The following is a 25,401-nucleotide window of genomic DNA, read 5'->3' as shown; positions in this document are numbered from 1 at the left end:
CCAGCAGCCATGATGGAGTCTGATGAGCTGCTTCCTCAGTAAATCAGCTGCTGAATGCACCAAGATATATATCTTTCTCATATAATTTCATACACAGCTGGAAAAAGCAGATTCTTTGTTTTCTAAAATCAGTTTTGTTTTTTGACCTGAAATATTCAGTAAAATGTGTCACCTGACATAACGACTATCAGCGAGTCATGATTGAGAGAAAACAGCCTTTAAAGTTTGCAGTACAGTGGCCACAATAAACACATGGCAGAGCCTGTTGACCGTCTGAACTTGGAGTGCATGCTGAACTGTTAGGGCTGTCTTCGGGGGGCCAATACACAGAAAAACTCAGGGACACCTTTTATTTTGTAGCCACAAAGGTAACGAAAACAAACATACCCAACAACACAGTGCAGGAAGATGAGAACATATTGAACTGACCAAAGTTAGCACGCACAGTTAGCAATGGACTTCACAGCACATTATTCACACCTGGGATTGACTTGATGAAGGAACAGTTGAATGATTGTGATCAGTGGAGCCTTACAGACTAAAGGACTATAAATAATCAGGGATTGGACACATATTCAGACTGTAGGACTGCTTCAGAGGTAGGGAGTTGGCTCTTTTATTGTCTCCCTTGTTTACTGCACTGGTAATCTGAATGAATTATTTGGTGCTCATGGTTTCAGTAAAATGAACTCAACAGCTAACGATGTGTAGCGTGTTCACACTGACACAACTTTGTCTTCTTACTAAAACTTTAAGCCTTTCATTCATAATTTCATGGAGACATAGAGAGAGACATAGAGGGAGAGTGGTGCTGAGTAGGACTAGTGTGCAGCTGTTCAGTGTTGGCAGCTTGTCGTCCTTTACAGGTGTAGCCCTGTCTAAAATCATTCCGACTACAGCGCATAAAATCAGTTACACAGCATAGAAATAGTTGCATGAAAAACAACAGTTCATAATACTAAAACTGGTTAAAATATGAACTGTATAAATGCATAAATATCATATTTACAGTTTATAAAGTTAAATAAATAGATATAAAAAGATTTACGTTCCTTTAAAAGTCTGTTATTCAGGAGAAAAGGAGTTTGTTTGACCTGACGTCAGTCCAATCCAACTTTATTTGTAAAGCACTTTAAAACAACAACAGAGTACCAAAGTGCTGTATAGAAGAATAAATAAAAGACAATAAATAAAAGACAAAACAGCTCGCACAAGGCATAAAATACAAGTAAAATAAATTAAGAGACATGAAACATTTGTAAAAAAAAAATAACAGTTATACAATAAAAACAAACAATAAAATAAAATAAAACAAACAATAAAACAAAATAAAATCAACGTCTTACAGGGTGTCAAAGGCCAGGGAGAAGAGATGCGTTTTAAGAAGAGATTCAAAAATAGACAGAGAGGACGCCTGTCTAATGTGCAGAGGCAGATTGTTCCACATTTTAGGGGCTGCCACAGCGAAAGCACAGTCCCTTCTGAGCTTGTGCTTAGTTTTTGGCACACTCAGGAGCAGCTGATCAGCTGACCTGAGAGAGCGGGTAGGTGAATACGTATGCAGCAGCTCAGAGAGGTAGGGCGGGGCACGACCATTTAGGGATTTAAAAGCAAATAAAAGAATTTTAAAATGAATCCTAAAGTGTATGGGTAGCCAGTGGAGTGAGGCTAAAATGGGGGAAATGGGGGAAATGTGCTCATGTTTACGTGTGCCAGTTAAAAGACGCGCAGCAGCGTTCTGAACCATCTGGAGACGGTTGATGGAGGACCCACTAACCCCCACATAAGGTGCATTACAGTAATCCAGCCGAGTGGTGATAAAGGCGTGGATTACTGTCTCAAAGTGCTGCCTTGGAAGAATTGGCTTTATTTTGGCTAGCTGCCTCAGTTGGAAAAAGCTTGATCTAACGACTGCCTTGATCTGATTGTCGAGCCTGAGATTAGAGTCCAAACCAAACATCACTAACCTGGGAGTTAAAGTGACGTACTGGGCCAAGAAACCCAGATCTATACAGAGGGTCTCAGTGGTGCCACCAAAAACCATCACTTAAGTCTTCTTTTCATTAAAATTTAAAAAGTTCAGAGCCATCCAGGCCTTTATGTCGTCAAGACATTTAAGGAACGGACTGACAGAGTATGCTTCATTCTTTTTAAGAGGCATATAAATCTGAGTATCATCCGCATAGCAGTGAAATAAAATACCATGCTTTTTCAGTACGGAACCAAGCAGGAGCAAGTACAGAGAGAGGAGAAGAGGGCCTAGGACCGAGCCCTGTGGGACACCACACGACAGAGGAGCAGAGGGGGATACAGAGTCACCAAGGCTTACATAAAAAGTTCGATCTGCCAAGTACGACCTGAACCACTCCAGTGCTATGCCACTGATGCCCACCCACTGCTCCAAACGTGAGATCAAGATATCATGGTCCACTGTGTCAAAAGCAGCAGTTAAGTCTAAAAGTACAAGAATAACACAGTCACCGGATTAAAAAGGTAAAAAGATATAATTAAAAACTCTTAAAAGCACTGATTCTGTGCTGTGCAATGTTTTAAAACCGGATTGGAAAATACGAGAATATTGTGCTCCTCCAGGAAGGACATTAACTGACGGTAGACAACCTTTTCAAGGATTTTTGACAGGAAAGGAAGTTTGGAAATAGGCCCGTAATTAGCCAGAACTGCAGAATCTAGACCTGTTTTTTTAATTAGAGGTTGCACTACTGCATGTTTAAAATTTTCAGGGACCACACCTGAGGACAGACTGCTGTTAATCACTGCAAGCACAGATGGACCCACAGTGGGAAAAACCTCCTTGAATAGTCAAGAGGGGACAGCATCATTGGGAGAACCAGAGGGCTTCAAAAGACCAACAATCTCCTGTAAAATGGACAGAGTCACATCCTCAAACCTGCCAAAGACAGTTGAGCAGGGGACAGAGACTGAAGGGTCATAAGCAGAAGGTGAGATTAAAGCCCTAGTGCAAGTGACCTTATCCATAAAAAAGTGAAGAAAATCTTCACAAACAGCAGGGGAAGCCTCAATACAGACAGTCTGTGGAGCATTAAGAACAGAGTTGATAGTCTTAAACAGAACATGAGGCTTGTGATAGTTTGACAAAATAATATCAGAGAAATGTTTTTCTTTTAGCATCTTTCACAGTTGTCTGATAATGACGCCAGCAGTCCCTTAATATTTGAAAAGACACCTGCAGTTTGTCCTTCTTCCACTTGCGCTCAGCTCTACGGCACTCGCATCTGACAGCACGAGTTGTGTCATTTAGCCAGGGTTCAGATTTAGTTTTAGGCCGACTGGTTTTTAATGGAGCCACAGTGTCTAAAACGAGGAGAGCAGGGGCCGCGGGGCTGGAACACCTCATCCGGGCCGACGACAGGTACCAGTCATGTGTCGACAGAGTCCAGTGAGTGCCGAGAAATAAAGAGGTGAGACACCGCTCCATACTCAGTCCAAGAAGCCATGGAAGTGCGCGCCAAACAGGCCTTCAGCCTTACCAGCCGACCGCTGCGTTTACCCCGGTGGCGGTGGCGCTTACGCCGGAGAGGTGAGCTGGGATCCCCGATAGGAGCGGGGGCAAAGTTTTCTGTCCACCATGATCAAACCCCACCAGATCTTTGGCAGAAAGTTTAATATTCACCAGTGTTTGGCGATCACACACCAGTAGCGAGTTGACATTTAAACTAACAAGTGACATAAACAGTACAAACACACACAACACTGGCAGAGACAGATGGCAGGCCACACACATTGGCGCCATCATTCCCACCACCACCATCAGTGTAATGAGCCATGCAATCTAACCTGTTATCAGTCTAATGTCAGCCATTCTGTTTCTGCATTGTTAATGGGTTTTAACAAACTAACAGCCAATCCAAGCCATTCCCTCGGTTAGGGGCGGGACAAGTGGCGCAGGGTAGTGTTGAGCCCTGCCAGAAGAAAAACAGACGTACTGTTGTCCGGAGAACAGAGAGAAAGGCAGCGTGTTGTGGAGAGCAAGTTTTATCTTCCACAGCCCTGTTTTTCCAAACCTAGATAAGGGATTAAGCCGGGAAATGTTGGTTATTCTGGCTTAATTTAGCTTTGATTCGGTTGTTCAAAAGTAGTGGTGCATATGTTACCATGGAGATTTATTCTGTGCAGTTAGGCTCTTAGTTTACCCTGGTGCCTTATCTGTCCAGTCAGCTGTCACTGCCATCGGAAATCAATGTGTTTTACAGTTATTCCATGTTGTTATGTATTTGACCCATTTTTAAACAAACAAAATACATTTAGCCTACAATAATAAAAAAACATTAAACATTTCAAATATTATTTTTGGGTAACACTTTACAATAAGGTACACAAAATTAGAGTAGTTACTGAGGAACTAATGAGGAACTAATGAGTAGTTACTGAGGAACTAAGGTAAACAAAATCAAAAACCTGCTACTCAGTCAGAACGAATGAGTAGCAGGTTATTTCAAAATGAGTAGGTAACGAGTACTGAATCATTACCTACTCATTCAGTAATCATTACCTACTCATTTTGATGTCTCACTTTACTTTAGGGTACTCAAAAAGGGTAGGTAATGATTAAGTAATAGTTAGTTCCTCATTAGTTCCTCAGTAACTACTCCTCTGAAATTTGATTAGGAGTTAATGAAGAACTGACCATTAACTAATAGTTAGATCCTCATTCATTCCAAATTTGTTTCATAGTAACTACTCTAAATTTTGTGCACCTCAAACACCTGTACTGTGAACAACGGTGTGATCGGTAAACAGTACTTTACACGCAGCCCCCATGATAAATTCTTTAAGCTTAGCCTACCTAAAATGTGACACACTATCATATTTATTTCTAAGGCATCATCGTACAGAATGACATGGATGGTCATATTAATGTGTATGTGGTCTGAAAATAATTAATTAAACTCTTCTCAAGAATCCTGCTGTCTGCTTATTTTTTTTTGTTAAGGAACTAATTGTAAAGATGATGATGAAGTAATGAAAGACTACTCATTATGTGTCACTTTACTTTAGGACATAAAAAAGGTTAACTAATGGACAGGTTATTGAGTAATGTTTTACTTATTACTTTATTTTACTGATGAAGTAACGAGTTTACTAATTATTAAGTCGTGATTAAGTCCTCTATGAAATTTGATCATGAGTTAATGAAGAACTGACCATTAACGAATAGTTAGTTCCTCATTAGTTCCTCAGTAACTACTCATTCATTCCTCATTAGTGCCTCATTAGTTCCTCAGTAACTACTCATTCGTTCCTCATTAGTTCCTCAGTAACTACTCATTCGTTCCTCATTAGTTCCTCATTAGTTACTCAGTAACTACTCATTTGTTCCTCATTAGTTCATCAGTAACTACTCATTTGTTCCTCATTAGTTACTCAGTAACTACTCAGTCGTTCCTCATTAGTTCCTCATTAGTTCCTCAGTAACTACTTATTCGTTCCTCATTAGTTCCTCAGTAACTACTCATTCCTTCCTCATTAGTTCCTCATTCATTCCTCAGTCATTGCTCATTAGTTCCTCATTCATTCCTCAGTCATTGCTCATTAGTTCCTCATTAGTTACTCAGTAACTACTCATTTGTTCCTCATTAGTTCCTCAGTAAATACTCATTCGTTCCTCATTAGTTCCTCAGTAACTACTCATTAGTTCCTCATTAGTTCTTCAGTAACTACTCATTCTTTCCTCATTATTTCCTCAGTAACTAGTCATTTGTTCCTCATTAGTTCTTCATTCATTCCTCATTTGTTCCTCATTCGTTCCTCAGTAACTATTCATTAGTTCCTCATTTGTTCCTCATTAGTTCCTCATTAGTTTCTCATTCGTTCCTCAGTAAATACTCATTCGTTCCTCATTAGTTCCTCATTAGTTCCTCAGTATCTACTCATGCGTTCCTCATTAGTTCCTCAGTAACTACTCATTAGTTCCTCATTAGTTCTTCATTTATTCCTCATTTGTTCCTCATTCGTTCCTCAGTAACTATTCATTAGTTCCTCATTAGTTCCTCATTAGTTTCTCATTCGTTCCTCAGTAAATACTCATTCGTTCCTCATTAGTTCCTCATTCATTCCTCAGTTACTACTCATTCATTCCTCAGTAACTATTCATTAGTTCCTCATTAGTTCCTCATTAGTTTCTCATTCGTTCCTCAGTAAATACTCATTCGTTCCTCATTAGTTCCTCATTAATTCCTCATTAGTGCCTCATTAGTTCCTCATTCATTCCTCATTAGTTCCTCAGTAACTACTCATTCGTTCCTCATTAGTTCCTCATTAATTCCTCATTCGGTCCTCATTAGTTCCTTAGTAACTACTCATTCATTCCTCATTAGTGCCTCATTAGTTCCTCAGTAACTAGTCTTTCATTCCTCATTAGTGTCTCATTAGTTCCTCAGTAACTACTCATTCGTTCCTCATTAGTGCCTCATTAGTTCCTCAGTAACTACTCATTTATTCCTCATTAGTGCCTCATTAGTTCCTCAGTAACTACTCATTCATTCCTCATTAGTGCCTCATTAGTTCCTCAGTAACTACTCATTCGTTCCTCATTAGTGCCTCATTAGTTCCTCAGTAACTACTCATTTATTCCTCATTAGTGCCTCATTAGTTCCTCAGTAACTACTCATTCATTCCTCATTAGTTCCTCAGTAACTACTCATTTATTCCTCATTAGTGCCTCATTAGTTCCTCAGTAACTACTCATTCATTCCTCATTAGTTCCTCAGTAACTACTCATTCGTTCCTCATTAGTGCCTCATTAGTTCCTCAGTAACTACTCATTCATTCCTCATTAGTTCCTCAGTAACTACTCATTCGTTCCTCATTAGTGCCTCATTAGTTCCTCAGTAACTACTCATTCATTCCTCATTAGTGCCTCATTAGTTCCTCAGTAACTACTCATTCATTCCTCATTAGTGCCTCATTAGTTCCTCAATAACTACTCATTCATTCCTCATTAGTGCCTCATTAGTTCCTCAGTAACTACTCATTTGTTCCTCATTAGTTCCTCACTAACTACTCATTCGTTCCTCATTAGTTCCTCATTTGTTCCTCATTCGTTCCTCATTAGTTTCTCAGTAACTACTCATTCGTTCCTCATTCGTTCCTCATTAATTTCTCAGTAACTACTCATTCGTTCCTCATTAGTTCCTCATTCGTTCCTCATTAGTTCCTCAGTAACTACTCATTCGTTCCTCATTAGTTCTTCAGTAACTACTCATTCGTTCCTCATTAGTTCCTCAGTTACTACTCATTCGTTCCTCATTAGTTCCTCATTAATTCCTCATTCGTTCCTTATTATTTCCTCATTAGTTCCTCAGTAACTACTCATTCGTTCCCCATTAGTTTCTCATTCGTTCCTCATTAATTCCTCAGTAACTACTCTAATTTTGTGTATCTTATTGTAAAGTGTTACCTATTTTTGTCCTAATTATTGGTGTGATATGCACTGTCAGGTGTCTTCAATGAAGTCAGTGATGAGGGCAATATATAAAGTCCCATGCACATGTGTGTTTCTTCCTTCACAATGGCGTGTCCGTTCTTGAATGATGTTTTGGATGAAGAGGCACTAATTCTGCAAAGGGCATTCCGATGGGAGAGAGTGCTTCAAGACAGGTCGGACCCATTGCTTTTTGATGACGACCACCTGTATGAGCAGTACAGGTTCACAGGGAAGGCATCCCCTACGTCTGCAGACTGCTGGGTCCGCAAATCCAGCGCCGGACAGCACGGAGCCGTGTAATGACCATCACACGGATGATTTTACAGCTGTTTTGTTTCTTGTTCTTAAAATAGCTGCTTTGTTTGCAGATTTTATAAAATAGCTGCTTTTATAGCAGGAGTTTATTTTAATTATGTTTATAGAAAGTATAAAGTGCTTAAGATAAAAACGCTAAGCAGTGTGCAGCTGCTCATTCAACTATTGTAAGACACACACTAATGCCCTCAGTTTCATTTTGCCTAAGGACACTTTGACATGCAGATATCCTCACCAATAAAAGGATTAATTGTTGGAATACACATACTGTACAAGGAGGTGTATTTGGCATTGGTAGCACACAATTAGTAGTTATTAGGTTTCATAACTGTATGTATGTATTTCTGTTTTTTTTTTTTTGTTTTTTTTTGGGGGGGGGGGGTTCATTGTTGAATTTGTGTGGCAATTACAAGATAATGACAGTGACAGTGGGAACAAACAAGATGGACTAACAGACAAAAACATGCAGATACAAAGATAATTTGGGTGGCTCTGGTACAGTACATCGGTGTGTGTGTGTGTGTGTGTGCGCGCGCATGTGCGCATGTTTGGGTAAGGTGAGGCATATACATAGTAATATAAAATATATCTATATATCGCAATAAAAACAGAAGGACTGTCCTGAGCACAGGGAAATCAACGCGTTTTGACTCAATGAGTCTTCATCAGGGTATGAGCTAGTCAAATTACAAACAGGTGTTTAAATCACATTAGGAATGTGTGAAAAGCTCATGTGACTGGATCATGTAGGGCTTGCCCTGTACCAGCCCCTAGTTAGGCTGACTTAGGCCTAGTCTGCTGGAAGACCCCCCTATAATACACCGGGCACCTTCTCTCTCTCTCTCTCTCTCTCTCTCTCTCTCTCTCGTATTCTATTACTGCATCTTGCTAACTCGGCCATTCTGCATGTCACTAACTCGGCTTCTTCTCCGGAGCCTTTGTGCTCCACTGTCTCTCAGATTAACTCATATCACAGCGGTGCCTGGACAGCGTGACGTGTGTGGTTGTGCTGCTGCCGTGGTCCTGCCAGATGCCTCCTGCTGCTGCTGCCATCATTAGTCATTAGTCATACTTCTACTGTTATTATACACATATGACTATTGTCACACATGTATACTGCCAGATATTAATACATACTTTCAACATATTGTACCACAGTAGCCAGAACTATAACTATAATATTATTACTTTCAATAATGTTGTTGTAAGCTACTGTCATTACCTGTCTCTCTCTCTCTGTCTCTCTCTCTCTGTCTCATTAGTTCCTCATTAATTCCTCATTCGTTCCTTATTATTTCCTCATTAGTTCCTCAGTAACAGCAGAGCAGTCATGCTTCATGATAGCTCCTGAATCAACCAGTTGTTTTCTGTCGAAAAGTTGGATGAACACAGAAGATTTATGAGAAAATTGTAAAAGGAGTGATGAAAATTCATCAGAGGAGAGAAAGAGAGCAAAAGGAAGAGGAAGAAAGAGAGGAAATACAGTTGGAGGAAAACTTCAGAGAGAGAGAGAGAGAGAGAGACATCAAACAAAGGAAGAAAAAAGCAAAACAAAGAAGGAAGAGGAAGGAGAGGACAAGGAAAGTGACAGCAATCAGCCAGCTACTGGACACTGAAATCAGTGAGTTTTGTCAATTATATCTATAAAACAAGCTCCAACTGAAATATTGAAGCTAACAGCTAACAAGCTAATCCTAGCTAAACAACAGTTGGCTGTGTGTGGTTGCCTAGCAACGGCATCAATAGCAGCAGCAGCAATAGAAGCCTCCCTATTTCAAGGCAAAACATACAGATCCTTGAATATCAACAACTGTGTCAAGATGTCTACCTGCTCTGAAACAATCGATTATCCTCCAGCTGTTAAGAGCAAAACAGCAAGGAACAAATATAAACAAAAAACACTGCGAGACAGACCAGAAACCCTGTTCCTGGACCACTACAAAGATGGCAGGACCTGCAATCTAATCTTCTGGACTGATGAACCCTATGCCTGGCTGAATGTCATCAGCTCTTATTACTCAACAATAAAGAGAACAGGCATTTGTAATGGATGGAAAATCAGTATATTGGAAGACAATGATCCAGACTCAACCAGAACAACAATCAACCTGTTCAAAAATGGAACTGCCATGATACAAGGATACCTTGGACAGTTTGAGCACGATTTTGCTGCTATGAAACCAAGTGTTGAGAAGGAGAAAGAGAATCTCACAGGCACACCAACAACCCTGGGAGTCAAAGCGTCCTGTTCTCCTCCGGCTCCAGACAAACCAGATGGAGCAGATGGACCAACAACAACCTAACTCTCATCCCAAAAATGACATCGTAACAACACTCAAGAGAGAACTGGACAATGTCAACTCACAACTGAGAGAGATTCAACAAGAAGCAGCTAATCAGAGGAACCAGCTGGATCATCTCAGGGAAGAGGTGAAGGAACTACAGAAAGACAGAGACGACTGTAGAGCTGAGCTGGCCACATTGAGAGAGGAACTGAAGGAGAGGGACAGAACATTGTCCAGTCAGCAAGTAAGACTGAACTCTATACAGTCCCTTATGTCCACAGACCCCCCTCAGATCCAGACCAGGTCCAGCCAAACTCAGACTACACCGGCTGAAGAACAACATAGTCCTCTCCTCGAGGGCTCACTCCCTCCAACGCAGCCGAATGTAGCCCCTACTCACCTTCCTCTCCCAACCAGCTCCCCCACTATACATATACCAAGTTCAACCTCTAGTCACACCTCGGGGCAAGTCCTTGACCCAACCACCAGCCAACCCCCCATGTCCACTGGAGACCCAACCTGCAGCTCTGGACCTGAAACTACCGCAGCAGCAGGAACAGCCCCACATCCAGACACAGCCCAGAGTCAACAAACACTCCCAGGCAGAAGGGCTGACATCCTCCTCCTCATGAACTCTAATGGAAAGTTCCTGGATGAAAAAACCCTGTTCCCAAGGCACAGAGCAGAAAAGATCTGGTGCCCCAACACGAAGAAAGCTCTGGAGCTGCTGATGGTGCGTGAGCTCGGTGAGCCGAGCCACATCATCATCCATACAGGCACCAATGACTTAAGGCCCCAACAGGACAGAGTGGCAGACTCTCTGAAGAGAGTGATCGAGAAGGCCTCCACCACTTTCCCCAACAGCAGGATCGTCATCTCCACACTGCTGCAGAGGAGAGACTTCCACCCCCGCACCATAGACAGAGTGAACTTCAGCCTCTCCAGGGACTGCGCACTCAAAACCAACGTCTTCTTGGCTCAACATCCAACTCTAGACCTGGACTGCCTTTATGACAACGTCCATTTGCACAAAGAAGCAGTCCCCATCTTTGCCAAGACCCTGAAAGACGTTGCCCTCAGCAGGAACCCTACAGATACCCCAAGGAACAACCGCACAGCGCAGATCCCACGCAGACCATCAAGATCTCTTCAACCCTCCAGACCACCCAGACCCCCACGATACACTCACCCCAGAGCATCAGAGAGAATGGCCGGCCCACGACACCCGCCGCATCACCACCATCACAACGAGCAGCCTACACCACAGCTGATCCAACACAGACCTCCAATACCCAGCCGGAGAACCACCCTGCCTGGAGGTCCCGTACCCCCCCTCCTCCCAACAGCAGAGACGAGACTACAAGAGCAGCAGAACATCGGACGGAGCTACGCTGCAGCTGTGAGAGGAGCATCGGCCTCCCCCTCCTCTGGTGACATCAGGGACATACAACACATGTTAAACTTGCTATGCTCTCGCCTCATAGGGACGTGGTAGAAGAGCCCAGAGCTTAATGAGCAAATAATAGTTAAACATGATGTTTAGATTTTTAAATTGATTGTTAGAAGAGCAGAGAGCTTAATGATCAAATAATAGTTAATTGTTAAACATGATGTTTAGATTTTTTTTTTTTTTTTTTAAGTGGTTTATTAGAAAACAACAATTCCTAACAATATTTCAAACCACATATTATCAGTTCACTTATCATATATTATTTCGCTCCTTTTATTTATCTACACATGATTTTTCTTTTCTTTCAGTGTTCATCTTAAGCATTTGTTTTTGAACAGCTCACAATTACAGATGAAGTCACTTACACTCACCTGTTGGAACATTCAAGGTCTCAGAACTTCTGCTTTTGGTCTAAAAAGCAGAAACTCTGACTTTATTAGAGAGTTAAAAGACTCTGACATCATTGTCTTACAGGAGACATGGTGCAGAGAAGACGTTTCCACTGGTCGTCCTCAAAAATACAATGAGATTATTATCCCATCAACAAAAAAATCCCACAATCACACAGGGAAGAGACTCAGGAGGCATGATTATATGGTATAAATCAGAACTCATTCACTCATTAGAAATAATTAAAAAAGCAGAATCATATATTTGGCTGAAAATTAACAAAAAGATGCTTTGTGTTGAGCAACATGTCTACATGTGTGCAGTCTACATCCCACCATCAGAATCCCCATACTATAACCCTGATGTTTTTCTATCCTTGAGGAAGACATTAACCATTATAAAAGCATGGGAAATATTCTGATCTGTGGAGACTTGAATGCTCGAACAGGGAAAGAGCAAACACTCTGAACACCCATGTAGACAAACATTTACCTGGAGGGATATACTCCCCCCTCCCTGAATGCCCAACCAGAAAGAGCTTTGATAAAGTCACAAATACAAGTGGCATCCAGCTTCTGCAGCTCTGTCGTGCACTGGGTCTGTACATAGTCAACGGCCGGCTGCGAGGGGACTCTCTGGGTCGCTACACTTATAGTTCAGCTCTGGGCAGTAGCACAGTAGACTACTTCATCACAGATCTACACCCAGTGTCTCTCAGAGCCTTCACAGTCAGCCCCCTCACACCCCTCTCAGACCACAGCAAGATCACAATCTATCTGAAAAGGGCACCATCCAACAACACCGTCCCCCGACCATGTCAGCTTTATAACTGCACACACTCATTCAGATGGAAACCAGACAGTGTAGGGAAGTACCAGGAGGCGCTGGAAAATCAGCAAATACAGAGTTTAATTCATTTATTTCTATCTGAAATGTTTCCTCATAATAACATTGGTGTAAACTTTGCTGTGAACAAAATCAATTCAATTTTTCATCATTTGGCTTTATTATCTAATTTGAAAATCTCCGAACAAAAACATAAACAAATAAACAACAACAAATGGTTTGACATCGAATGCAAAAACTTGAGAAAAACTTTAAGAAGATTATCCAATCAAAAACACAGAGATCCAGATAACCAGAACATACGCCTTCAGTATGATGATGTTCTGAAACAATACAAATATACCCTAAAAACAAAGAAAGAACAGCACACCAAGAACCAGCTCTGTGAAATCGAGGAATCCTTAGAGTCCAACCGGTTCTGGGAGAAATGGAACACCATAAACAAAAACCAGAAAGATGAACTGGCACTTCAAGATGGCAATACCTGGACTAATCACTTCAGAGATCTGTATAGTAATATCACAAAAAATAGTGATCAAAACAATATCTACAATAAATGGAAAACCCTGGAATCTGCGCTAAAAAAAAAAAAAACCAAAACCCCCTAGATTACCCAATAACAGAACAAGAACTCACAGAAACCATCCAATCCGTCAAAACAAAAAAGAGCTGTGGAGTCGATGGAATATTAAAGGAAATGATCAAATACTCAAACAATAAAATTAAATTGGCGATTCTCAAACTATTCAACATAATTCTATCAGTTGGCACTTTTCCAGACATCTGGAACAAAGGTTTAATAACTCCAATTCATAAATCTGGGGATAAATATGACCCAAATAACTACATGGATCTGTGTCACTAGTAACCTGGGAAAAATATTTTGTAACATCATTAATAAACGAATAGTAAATTTTCTTTCTGAACATAATGTTTTACATAAATGCCAAATTGGATTTTGCCAAATTCCCGCACAACTGACCACATATTTACTCTCCACACCTTAATTGACCAAGAATTAAATGTAAAGAAAAGAAAGGTCTACGCCTGTTTTGTTGATTTCAGAAAGGCCTTTGACTCCATCTGGCACGAGGCTCCTTTCTACAGGCTCCTTGAAAGTGGAATTGGGGGGAAAACATACGATTTCATCAAAGATATGTATACAAAAAGCAGATATGCCATAAAAATTGGAGACAAACAAACAGCCTTCTTCTCCCAGGGCCGGGGGGTCAGACAAGGATGCAACCTCAGTCCCATCCTCTTTAATTTATATATCAATGAATTAGCAAACCAATTAGATCGGTCCACAGCACCTGGCCTCATCCTGAAAGACACAGAGGTCAAAAGTCTCCTATATGCAGACGACTTAGTGCTGCTCTCACCCACTAAAGAGGGTTTGCAACAGCACCTGAACATCCTGCAGGACTTCTGTCAGACCTGGGCCCTGACAGTAAATACCACAAAAACAAAGATAATGATCTTTCAAAAGCAGTGCACAAATCTAATGAACACACACAATTTCTATTTGGACAACACTAAATTACAACAGACAAAAAACTACACATACCTTGGCCTAAACATCACATACACAGGAAACACCAACATGGCTGTGTAGGATCTGAGAGACAAAGCCAGAAGAGCTTTCTGCGCCATAAAAAGAAATATAAAAACAAACATTCCAATTCGAATCTGGCTAAAAATATTCCAATTTGTAATTGAACCAATTCTCCTATATGGAAGTGAAATCTGGGGTCCAAAATTAAATCAAAATTTCGACAAATGGGACAAAACAGTCATAGAAAGTTTCACACTGAGTTCTGTAAGAACATCCTGCAGGTCCAGAGAAAGACCCCAAACAACGCCTGCAGAGCAGAACTCGCCAATACCCCTTATTTTAAAAATACAAAAGAGATCAATTAAATTTTACAACCACCTGAAGTCAAGTCACCCACAGACATACCATCACAAAGCCCTCAGCTGCCCAGAGAAGAGTCCTCGGCCGGCTGGTCCTGAGGCTCTCTGCAGACCAAAACACCAACCCAATCAGACCCAACCAAATGATAAACCATCAGAAAGAAAAATACAGTACATATTGGAAAGAAACAACCAAAACACAGAGTAAATTACAATGTTCTCTGGCCCTCACAAGAGAAGACACGTTAGCAAATTATCTGAGCACAATCCAAAGTGCTTCAGTGAGGAAAGTGTTGGCTATGTACAGACTCAGTGGACACAGTCTTGCCATAGAAACACGTCGCCACAGACAGAACTGGCTGCCAGAGGAGGACAGACTCTGCTCCCAGTGTGACAGAGGACAGGTAGAGACAGAGCTCCACTTCCTCACCTCATGTCCAAAATATCAAACGTTAAGAAACAAATATTTCACACATATAACACAAACATGCCCCGAATTTGAATTTAAAACAGACACAGAGAAACTCCCTTATTTACTGGGAGAAATCCCCAAATGTTTAACGACTGCAGCAAAATTCATCTGCTGCTGTAACGAGCTGAGAACGACCAGTGGACACTGAGATACACAACTAATACACACACACACACACACACACATAAACACAACAATGTAACACTTCAACCCCCTCAGACACACATACATGTATACAGTTTAATGTTAAATTTTATATATCACTTGTTATTACTTATTATTACTATTATTTACTACTACTTTTACTACTAATACTATTACTATTATTGTTGTTATACTATTTTTACACTTATTTTATTTTATGTTATTAATTCTCTAAGTGCTTTGACAATATTGTTATTATAACTTTCATGTCAATAAAGCGAATTTGAATTGAATTGAATTGAATTGTGTCATGTGGATTACTGTTAATTTATCATGCTGATCTGTTCTGTACGACATCTATTGCTCGTCTGTCCGTCCTGGAAGAGGGATCCCTCCTCAGTTGCTCTTCCTGAGGTTTCTGCCGGTTTTTTTTCCCCGTTAAAGGGTTTTTTGGGGAGTTTTTCCTGATCAGCTGTGAGGGTCATAAGGACAGAGGGATGTCGTATGCTGTAAAGCCCTGTGAGGCAAATTGTGATTTGTGACATTGGGCTTTATAAATAAAATTGATTGATTGATTGATTGATCATGTGACAAATCAATTCTTTCAAGAACAGAAAGAAAGAGAGAGAGAAAAAAAACCAAAAAACTTTCAGTTTACAATCAGGACAGTCCTTCTGTTTTTATTGCGTCTATTTCATTCCCTGTCTTTGAAGAGCACCTGAGCAGTTTTTTGTCTCCTGACAGTTTTGACCCAGTGCAGCACTCACTTTTTCTATTTTTTGCATATCTATATATCGATTGATAAAATAACACAATATAACGTAACACAACCTAATATAATATAATATAATATAATATAATATAATATAAAAATGACCATTATTATAATTAGAGTTGTATATAAATAAATAGGCTACAGTGTTGAGTGGCAAGGCTGGACCGGGGAACTGGAGCACCTAGCAAAGACCAAATTACATTCCCAGTTAACTGGACCAGTAACTCCAGTGTACCCTCATTTTATTGAAATGAAAAATACTGTAATCACTCAGTGTCTGCTTGGAGCTGTGGAGAGAGATAGAAATAACATTGATTAATACATTTCATCACAGTCATGCTTACAGTGTGCATTAAAATCACTTCCTTCTTTCTCTAGTTTCTTAATTTCCAGTTTCCTTGAGGTCTTTTTATTTATTTGTCTGTCAAGCTCCATGTCCTGCAGCTTCCTCTTTTCACACTGGAGCTTCACATCTGCCAGGGCTATCTGTTTCTGTAGATGACTTGCATATAGCTGTCTGACAGTTTGTGAATTCTGTACAACACATATCTGTTAGCACAGCAATTGTGGACACCATGGATGTCCTTCAGGCAATACTCACTATATTTCCAGGCAGGCTGTCAGGCTGGTCAGCATCTGTGTCATGCTACAAATATATTTTCTATGAGCACCACATCACTGACTTCTTATACATTATGGACTAAATTATTTCCACAAGACTGACAGGTTTTGTCCAGTTGTATTTGTGCTGTATGAGCATTAAATGAGAGAGATTATATGTAGCCTGTAAGAGATTTGCACAATGAATCAAGAATCATCATGGTACATTTCCCGAGTAATATTAACTCCCACTGCTCACCTTTAAAGCTATAGTGCGTAACTTCTGTCGCCTTCCAGCAGATAAAGCATTATTACAACAAATAAGCCGGCACTTCCATGTACACAGAGTAACAGAGTAACACCAGTTGCCACACACCGTGTACACAGAGTAACACTCGCTTCACACCGTGTACACAATGCTACACAACGTGGCGAACACCAGGTTGCTAACATTACATTACGTTCATAGCACCATTTCCAAGAAAATAATAAAGTTCTAGGTCCAGTACATGTAACAGCAACACATACTACTCATAATATAATTATAAACCAAGTCACTCACTTATCCAACAGCAGGAAGGCAACATCCGTGTCTGCCCTCAGCCAAATTTCTTCCTTCAGGGCTCTCCACCGAGGAAAAGTCACGCCAATACAAATCTTTGTTTGCCTTCTCCGTTGGTCACTTTCCTTCTTTGCTAACAGACCTTCAGCCGAACATCCAGGCTTTTTCTTTGTGGTAAGATCCACTTCTGAACCGTGTCTCGGCCACTTCTTTGTTACTTTCTCTTTCTACCTGTGCTCTACTTCTTGCTATGAGACTCTCTGCTCTTCCTCCCCCTCCCTTCTTGTTGTGAGGAAGCATTTCCTGTGCGCCAGCACGGGAATGTCGCCAGTCTACACGCAAACTAAAAATAATATATATTGAAAAATACCGCAAGATGTTAGAGGAGCCGAACAGCTTAATCAGCATTGTGTCATCTCCTCTAGCAGTGGCTTGGGTGAAACGGACATTTACGGACACGTAGAAGTTACGCACTATAGCTTTAAGGCAAAGTGTACAACTGTTAATTTGTGAAAGGAACTTTAATTGTAATTATGACAGATTCATTTGTGCAGCAAGTGTATATTTTTAGATTACTTATGCATTCAGTCGGTCCGCAATTGTCTGCCACGCATTTTCTCTCTGCTTAATATTTGCTGCTGTGTTTCCTTTATTAGTTATGATGTGTTTAACCTCCTCATAAGTCTCCATGATGACACGCTGCTCACTGGGCGAGAAGTAAGCCGCACGTGTCCTCTCCATTGGTGCATCAGTGAAACTGTGATCGACCCACGTGGTCTATTTAAGAAAGCCGTGGACGCGCACTTACCTGAATAAGTTACACCTGGCTTGACATAGCCGCTCCTCCTCAGTCTGGCTTGGCGTTGGAACAACCAATGAAGCCAGGATGGACTGATGAGACTTTGTCCAGCCTCGCTTTTACACGTATCCTGGATTGCTTAATTCTACACTGGAACAACGGGCCCCTGGTCGACTACTCGTGGTCTTGATAGTAACTTGTTTGTAATCTGAAAAAAGGTAAATAAGAGAGTGTGCCTTCTTTTCTGTGCTGTAACTAATTGTTGTAGTAATAAGACATGACATGTGATGCTGTTTAGCAGCCCGCTAGTTAGCTTAGCATACCATGTTAATGTGCTTGATATCATACTGTTAGCATAGCATTGTAATGCTTCCCAGTTAGAACAGACTTCACGTTAATGCGCCATGAAATAGCGTTTGGTATTGTGGCTCAACTGAGTTAATATGCTTAAAGGAGATGGACGCTGTGGAGAGAGAGAGTGGTTTTCCTGCTCTTCCTGGTGGACGGACCCTGCTGTTTTCTTCCTGTGATTCTACGAGGCCGTTTACTAACTGCTTAACTGTGAATGCCATTGCCCCGGTGACTGCTGTCACTCTATTTCCCCTGCTATCCCCTACTAACAACTCGTTTTGGATTTGTGAGTACTAACGTAACTGAACTAACTGAACTTGTGTGCACGTGCTTTTTGTTTCTGCTCATTTGGAGTGAAGCGGCCATAAAAGTTTTGAGGCCTCACCGCACCCCAGCTTCAAATCAGGCCTGCAACGGGCTTAAATGTCCTACTTTCTGGTGTCTGGTTAAGGAATGAATGTGTGTGTGTGGGCCCACAGGTATAAACTGAGTGATTTTGATGATTTAAATGTGATGGAAACAGTGTTTTGGTAATATCAATAGTACTTAAAAGGTAACTTTTTGTTTAAAAGGTATTTTTGTTTAACTTAAAGGTATAAAAGGCATTTTGAAAGTAAAAGGAAAGGGTTTAAAAACTAAAGAGACCTGATATTTTATTTTGTCAAACTTTATTTATAACTTTTTGAGTATTTATATTTTATTTCATAAGAAATGGTTACCAAATTTTATTTTATCTTATTTTGTAAATAAATACTTGTAAAAGGATCATTGCATTTAAAGTACATGTTACGGCTGCAACCGTATATTGTAACATTTATTGCATGTATATTGTTTTTTATGTGAGAGTAAGACCTCTTCTTTTTCTGAGGATCTGTGTCAGGTGCCACTCCAGTCTCCTTCTCTGAGTGGTGGATTCTGGCTGGTCGTGGCTACTGCCGATTGGCTGTCGCGAGGGCTTGGCCTTTTTAAACCCCGGCCATCTGTCAAAATTGGAGGGTCGTTTTGACAGCAGCGTTCCTCCTCGTCCCGACGCCAAACCTGCCTGTGCCTTCGTAAACTGATTATTGTGTTTTCTGACTGCAGCACGGTGAGCCCTAGCTGAACTGTTAGATTGTTGTTTGTGTCCTGCCGCTACGAGCAGTGAGCCGTTTCTCTGCAGCCGACCTGTTGCAGCGCTAAACAGCATTTTTTTTGGTCAATTGCACGTCACTTGTAAATATTTGTATATAGCACGAAGCAGTAGGGGTGAGCTGCCATTTATGTTGAACTGTTTTCTCCTGTTTTTGTTTAGTTTAGGAAGTTAGGTTTAGTGATTGTATTTTTGTTTCTTTTCTTTCACATAGGGTTTAGTTAGTGCTTTGGGAAAGATAGTTTGTTTTATTTGTTGTTTTGGCCTGGGCTCACCCTGAAGAAAAGCTTCCTTATTTATAAAACTGTGTTTCTATTTGTGTGATGATGAATAAACTCACCTTTTTTGTCGTGCATTACCTTGTGTCGGCGCAGTTTTATGTTACACTTCCCGACCCCTAGACGGGTGCGTAACAGTAGTTGTAATTTTGTTAAGAGATAGTTTCTAAATCATAATTGTGGGAAAACTCAGAATAGGTAAATTAAAGATTCCCAAGGGTCATATTACACATAACAGTTCAACAACGAACTCAGGCCCTGTCCCATTGTACCACCCACTCAAGATAGAACTTGCACTCCACCCGCATTTTGTAGCAGAAACGCCTAAAATGACATACCCAAATTAAAATGACTGTAGCTTCTGAACCGCTCTGACTACATGCATGCATGAGGTCTTGCCAGAAAGCAGACTCTCTGAAGTTTCTTGTGAAAGTGTTAGAAACACTCTAGGTGATACAGAGACAGAGTAATGGGCCTCTGAAGTCAGTAAAAAGTTGAAGATTTTGACTAAAATAAAATTAAAAAATGTGTTTCAGGATGAATAACTGTCTGTGGCTTCATCTGAGCAGGTAAATGACACTGTGGGGCTGTAGGCACACTATCAATGAACACCTGTTTCAAATTTGAAGAAGATTGCTCAAAGTATGACCACAGTGTTTTTACCATGAAAAGATCCAGGCGGAGCTCCAAATGACAAGTCGGTCACTCTGCTTCAAAACAGTACTATCAGTGATCAAACAACACTCAGCCAGCTTCAAACATTGTACCTTATTGAAATCAGGTGTGATTATGATAGCTGATGTTGTTTATGACACAGAAACACCATAAAATATCACCAAATAAAGCCATATGAAACCTGAAAGTTATAATCCTACTTTCTAGGTGGTATATCTCAGCCAAAAATAGTGGTAGGAGTGAGACTCTTACCTTTTGTAAACCAGCTACGTGTCCACTGACGGCTCCACATAAGATCGCGAGTACTCCTTTAACTTTTCCCCTCGAAAAACGGCATGACATGACTTGTCACCACTCATCGCGATTTTGGACTTCGTGCATTTAGGCTGCTCTGGTGGGAAATCCATAAGGAATAAAAGAAAAACGATGCCAGATTCAGGAAGCTGAGAGCTCCCTGAATCCGGTAATACCAAACATCACATGGTTTGATGACGTAGTGCGCCTGGGAGATACCATTTAACAGAGGAGGGAGGGAGCGCGGACGCCGGTGTCCGAGAGGAGTTAAAGCAGTTAACATAGCTATATGGGACCTGGGTTACACAAGCTTCAAAATTGTATTTATCATCTGAATTTGGTGACAAGAGTTTCATACTGTGAAAGACAAGACTTTATTTAAAATGAAACAAAAGCCCAAAATGGTCAAAAATGGAGACATCATGAATAAATGTAACAAATTCTCATTATTATTAATATTACTGGTTCTAGTATTATGGTGTACTGCAGTTCTACATGTGGTTTGTGTCAGTGGTGTTGCCTCAGCAGAAGCTGTTGGTGATGAAGTGATGTTGGAATTGTTGTGAGTCCAGTTTGAATCAGTGAATTGTTGTTTGATGACATCTTTTTATTTAGTGTCTGGTGTCTTTTATCTCTCTCTATTTTATCTTCTATTATCTCTCCAGACTCTGTCAGGCTGGTGGATGGGACCAGTCTGTGCTCAGGCAGACTGGAGGTGAAGTCTAACCAGAGGTGGTCCTCAGTGTGTGAAGCTGACTTTGACCAGCAGGATGCAGAGGTGGTCTGTAGGGAGCTTGGCTGTGGGGCTCCTTCAGTCCTCCAGGGGGCGCTCTATGGAGAAGTGGAGGCTCCAATGTGGACCAAAGAGTTCCAGTGTGGAGGCCATGAGTCTGCTCTCCTGGACTGCAGAAGCTCAGGCTCAGATAGAAACACCTGCTCACCTGGCAAAGCTGTTGGACTCACCTGCTCAGGTAGAAGAGGAGCTGCAGCTTTGATTTGGTTCATTTCTCTTCTAATGAAACTCACTTTGTTCTTTTACTGATGACTCTCTGGTTTCTGTTCAGAGTCTGTCAGGTTGGTGGGAGGAGACAGTCACTGTGCAGGAACACTGGAGGTCAAACAGGGAGAATGGAGACCAGTGAATGGCTATTACTCTGACTGGACCCTGAAGACAGCAGGTGTTGTCTGCAGAGATCTGGACTGTGGCTCTGCTGTTTCTGTAGGAGAGAGAAAGGAGTCTTCACACAGACCTGTGTGGAGGATCGACTCTGACTGTGTTCACTCTGGATCTGCTCTGAGGGAGTGTGCAACATCATCTTCCTCTTTCTCCATCCTGAATCTCACCTGCTCAGGTAAACCCATCAGTGACATCATCAGTGACATCATCTATGACAGCAATCTTTCCAGTATGTTCCTTCCTCTGTCACAGTGACAGTCAGTGGTTTCTATTTGACTTAAATGTAAATGACTTCCTAAAGAGAAGTGAGTGTCTGTCTGTCTCCCTTATTAGAGACATGCTGCTTCAGCCAATGGGTCCAGTGTGCGCCTGCGCTGCACCAGATGAATGTAGTCTGCACACCATCAGACAGTTATCATAGCCAGTAGATACACCGGACTGACTGCTGAAGTTCAGCAGAGAGAGCGGCGTTTACGTCACCACGACCACATGACTCATACAAACACAAACAAGTGAAGGGAAATGAATAAGACTTACATAAGATCAAATTGTCAACATTACTGTCTATGCAGGCAACTATTTGTCACCTCAGGAAGCCACCCTGGCTTTTGACCTGTAGACCAACAGTGCTGTTTGTTTTGTCAGTTGACAGTTACGTGGTTGCTGCCGCTGGCTGACAGACTCCACTCCATTTACACAGCTTTGGTTTGTGTTTGTATGAGTCATGTGGTCGTGGTGACGTGAACGCTTAAACTTAGCAGTGGATGTGGCGTATCTACTGGCTACGATAACTGTCAAAAGGAGTGCAGACTCCACCTAATTGGAACACTGCAGGTGTACCACAGCGTACTATTGGTGCTGACCCAGTATTTACCGACCTGCTGCTTCAGCCAATCATCTCTCTGTATTTACAGACCTGCTGCTTCAGCCAATCATCTCTCTGTATTTACAGACCTGCTGCTTCAGCCAATCATCTCTCTGTATTTACTGACCTGCATCGTCTTGTAATAAAGATGGCTGCTGCTGCTTTGTTCTGCTGAAATCTGTGGGTCCATCCATCTAAAATCTAAAGAATCCTTGGTATTTCCTCAACTGAAAGGTTACCACCATTTTTTTGATACATTTGTCCATTGCTTTACTCAAGATTGTTGTTAAAAAGTGAAACTTGGGATTGGAATTGTAAAGTGAAGTACACAAACTACCACTAGGCCTCCAAGCCAGGCCCTGGTTCTTGCTGGAGCTGCCTAGCCATTCAGGCCAGCCATTTCCACTCCAGCCTGGCTAGCTGCTATCCAAGCCAGGCCCAAGTCTCTGGAGCAGCCAAGCCATCCAGGAAGTCAGACCAGGTACCATCTGGAGCAGCACAGCTAACAAACCCAGTTAGGCCCGTACAGCTGCAAACCACCATCAGGCCTCTGTCTGCTGCCCAAGCCTGCTGGACTGTGTTCTGCCTAAAGCCTGAGTCTCACTGCTGTTTGAGGGCGACCAGGCCCTTAACACACTGTAATCTTCATACTGTAATCTTCACATCTAACTGCCAGTGACTGGTGGAGGGAGAATGCCGAGTGGAAGAAACAGTACACGGGACAAAGACATGGCAACTGCAGACGACCTGGAAGAGATTAAAAGCTCTCTAAACTTTATGTCAGGTGAGCTGACAAAACTAACATCGCAGCAGGAACGACTAATTGGACTAGTGGAGGAAGTAAAAACACTGAAAGCCATGCTAATAGAGAAAGACAGAAAGATAATTGTGCTGGAGCAGAGGGTGGACGAACTGGAACAATACACAAAGAGAGACAATTTGGTATTAACAGGTCTGGAAACTCGACACCGCACCTATGCTCGAGCTACTGCAAACTTGGAGACAACAGAAGATGCACCACAGGAAGAACTGCTGACACTGGAGCAACAAGTGGTGGGCTTTCTGCACAGTAAGAACATAAACATCCAAAGTGATGCTATTTCTGTTTGTCACACATTACCAAGAAAGACAGAGAAAGCAAAACCAGCTATCATCATAACATTCAACAGTAGAAAGCAGAGGAATGACTTGAAAATGCAAGCAAAGAAACTGAAAGGTACCAATGTATACTTAAATGAACACTTGACAAAGAAAAATGGGGACATTGCACGAGAGGCAAGGATGCTAAGAAAACAGAAAAAAATCACAGCAACATGGACCCGTAATGGCAATGTATGGATTAGAGAACAAGAAGAGTCACACGCTATGATGATAAGAGACCTCAAAGAGCTAGAAAAATTTAGAAGAGGAAAATGAAGCATTGCTGATGTAACTGATTTAAAAAGTATTTCATATAGGCTTAAGGTAATGGATTGAAGAGTGGATATAGAAAATATGCATGTACAGTAACATGGATGCATACACAAACTTAGATGCAGATATAGAGAGTAAAATATATGATGTAGACGATGGTACAAACAAAATTGGATTAATTCCTGTTAACAACAAATGTGAGTATTACACTGAGGAGCAATTTAATGATAAAGTAATGATGAATGGGACACTGTCTATCATCCATTTTAACAGTAGAAGTATAAAATGTAACTTACCAAAAATAAAAGATTACTTGAAGCAATTCAGAAAGAGTTTTAGTATAATTGCGTGTCAGAAACATTGTTGAAGGATGGGGAAATGGATGAATTTCAGATAGATGGCTATGAGTTGTATTATGTAAATAGACGGATAAAAAAAGGTGGAGGTGTAGCTTTGTATATCAATTCTGGTCTGAAATGTAATGCTGTGGGTAATATGACAACTGTTGTTGATGGTATTATGGAAATGATCACAGTGGAAATTATTAATGAAAAAGCTAAAAATGTTATAATCAGTTGTGTCTATAGATCACCAGGTTCCTGTGGAGAGACTTTCACAGATATAATAATGGAACTGTTTGACAGGAGCCGTAACAAGATTTTGTTTTTATGTGGAGATGTTAATATTGATCTTGAAAATTCAAGTTCACTGAACACAACAAGTGATTTCATAAATTCAATGTATAGCTTGAATCTGTTTCCTATGATATCGAAACCAACAAGAATAACATCAAAAAGTGCAACTGTTATTGATAATATTTTCACAAACGTAGCGGATGGAAAAATAGTGAGTGGGATCTTGACAACTGATATAAGTGATCATTTACCTGTTTTTACAGTTTATAAAAATTATCAATGCAATACAAAGGAAATCACCTCAGAAAAATTAATAAGAAATAGATCTAAAGAAGCCTTGGAGGCACTGAAAGAAGACCTAAAAAAACAGAATTGGGATGGAGTGTATGTACATGATGTAAATATAGCTTATGATTCATTCATGAAATTACTGATAGATTTGTATGGAAAACACTGTGGACTCAGGAGTATTACCAAGAAGAATGCTATTGACAAACCTTGGATGACTAAAGGACTACGAAATGCCTGCAAGAAGAAAAATTATTTATATAGATGTTTTTTAAAATT

At 40.9% G+C, this 25,401-nt stretch overlaps 1 protein-coding gene across 1 annotated transcript in view; it reads left to right on the top strand.

Annotated features, from left to right (window-relative positions):
• The window catches only part of LOC125905936 (scavenger receptor cysteine-rich type 1 protein M130-like), a 362,554-nt gene that overhangs the window by 162,558 nt on the left and 174,595 nt on the right, over window positions 1-25,401 (top strand). Inside the window, exon 13 of the mRNA XM_049604264.1 lies at window positions 21,410-21,715. Within this exon, the coding sequence (XP_049460221.1) occupies window positions 21,410-21,715 (306 nt within the window). The remainder of the gene's footprint in view (window positions 1-21,409; window positions 21,716-25,401) is intronic.

Source organism: Epinephelus fuscoguttatus, linkage group LG18, assembly GCF_011397635.1.
Source record: "Epinephelus fuscoguttatus linkage group LG18, E.fuscoguttatus.final_Chr_v1".
Lineage (NCBI taxonomy): Eukaryota > Metazoa > Chordata > Actinopteri > Perciformes > Serranidae > Epinephelus > Epinephelus fuscoguttatus.
Note: the sequence above shows the minus strand (reverse complement) of the source record. Positions and strands in the feature narration are given on the sequence as shown.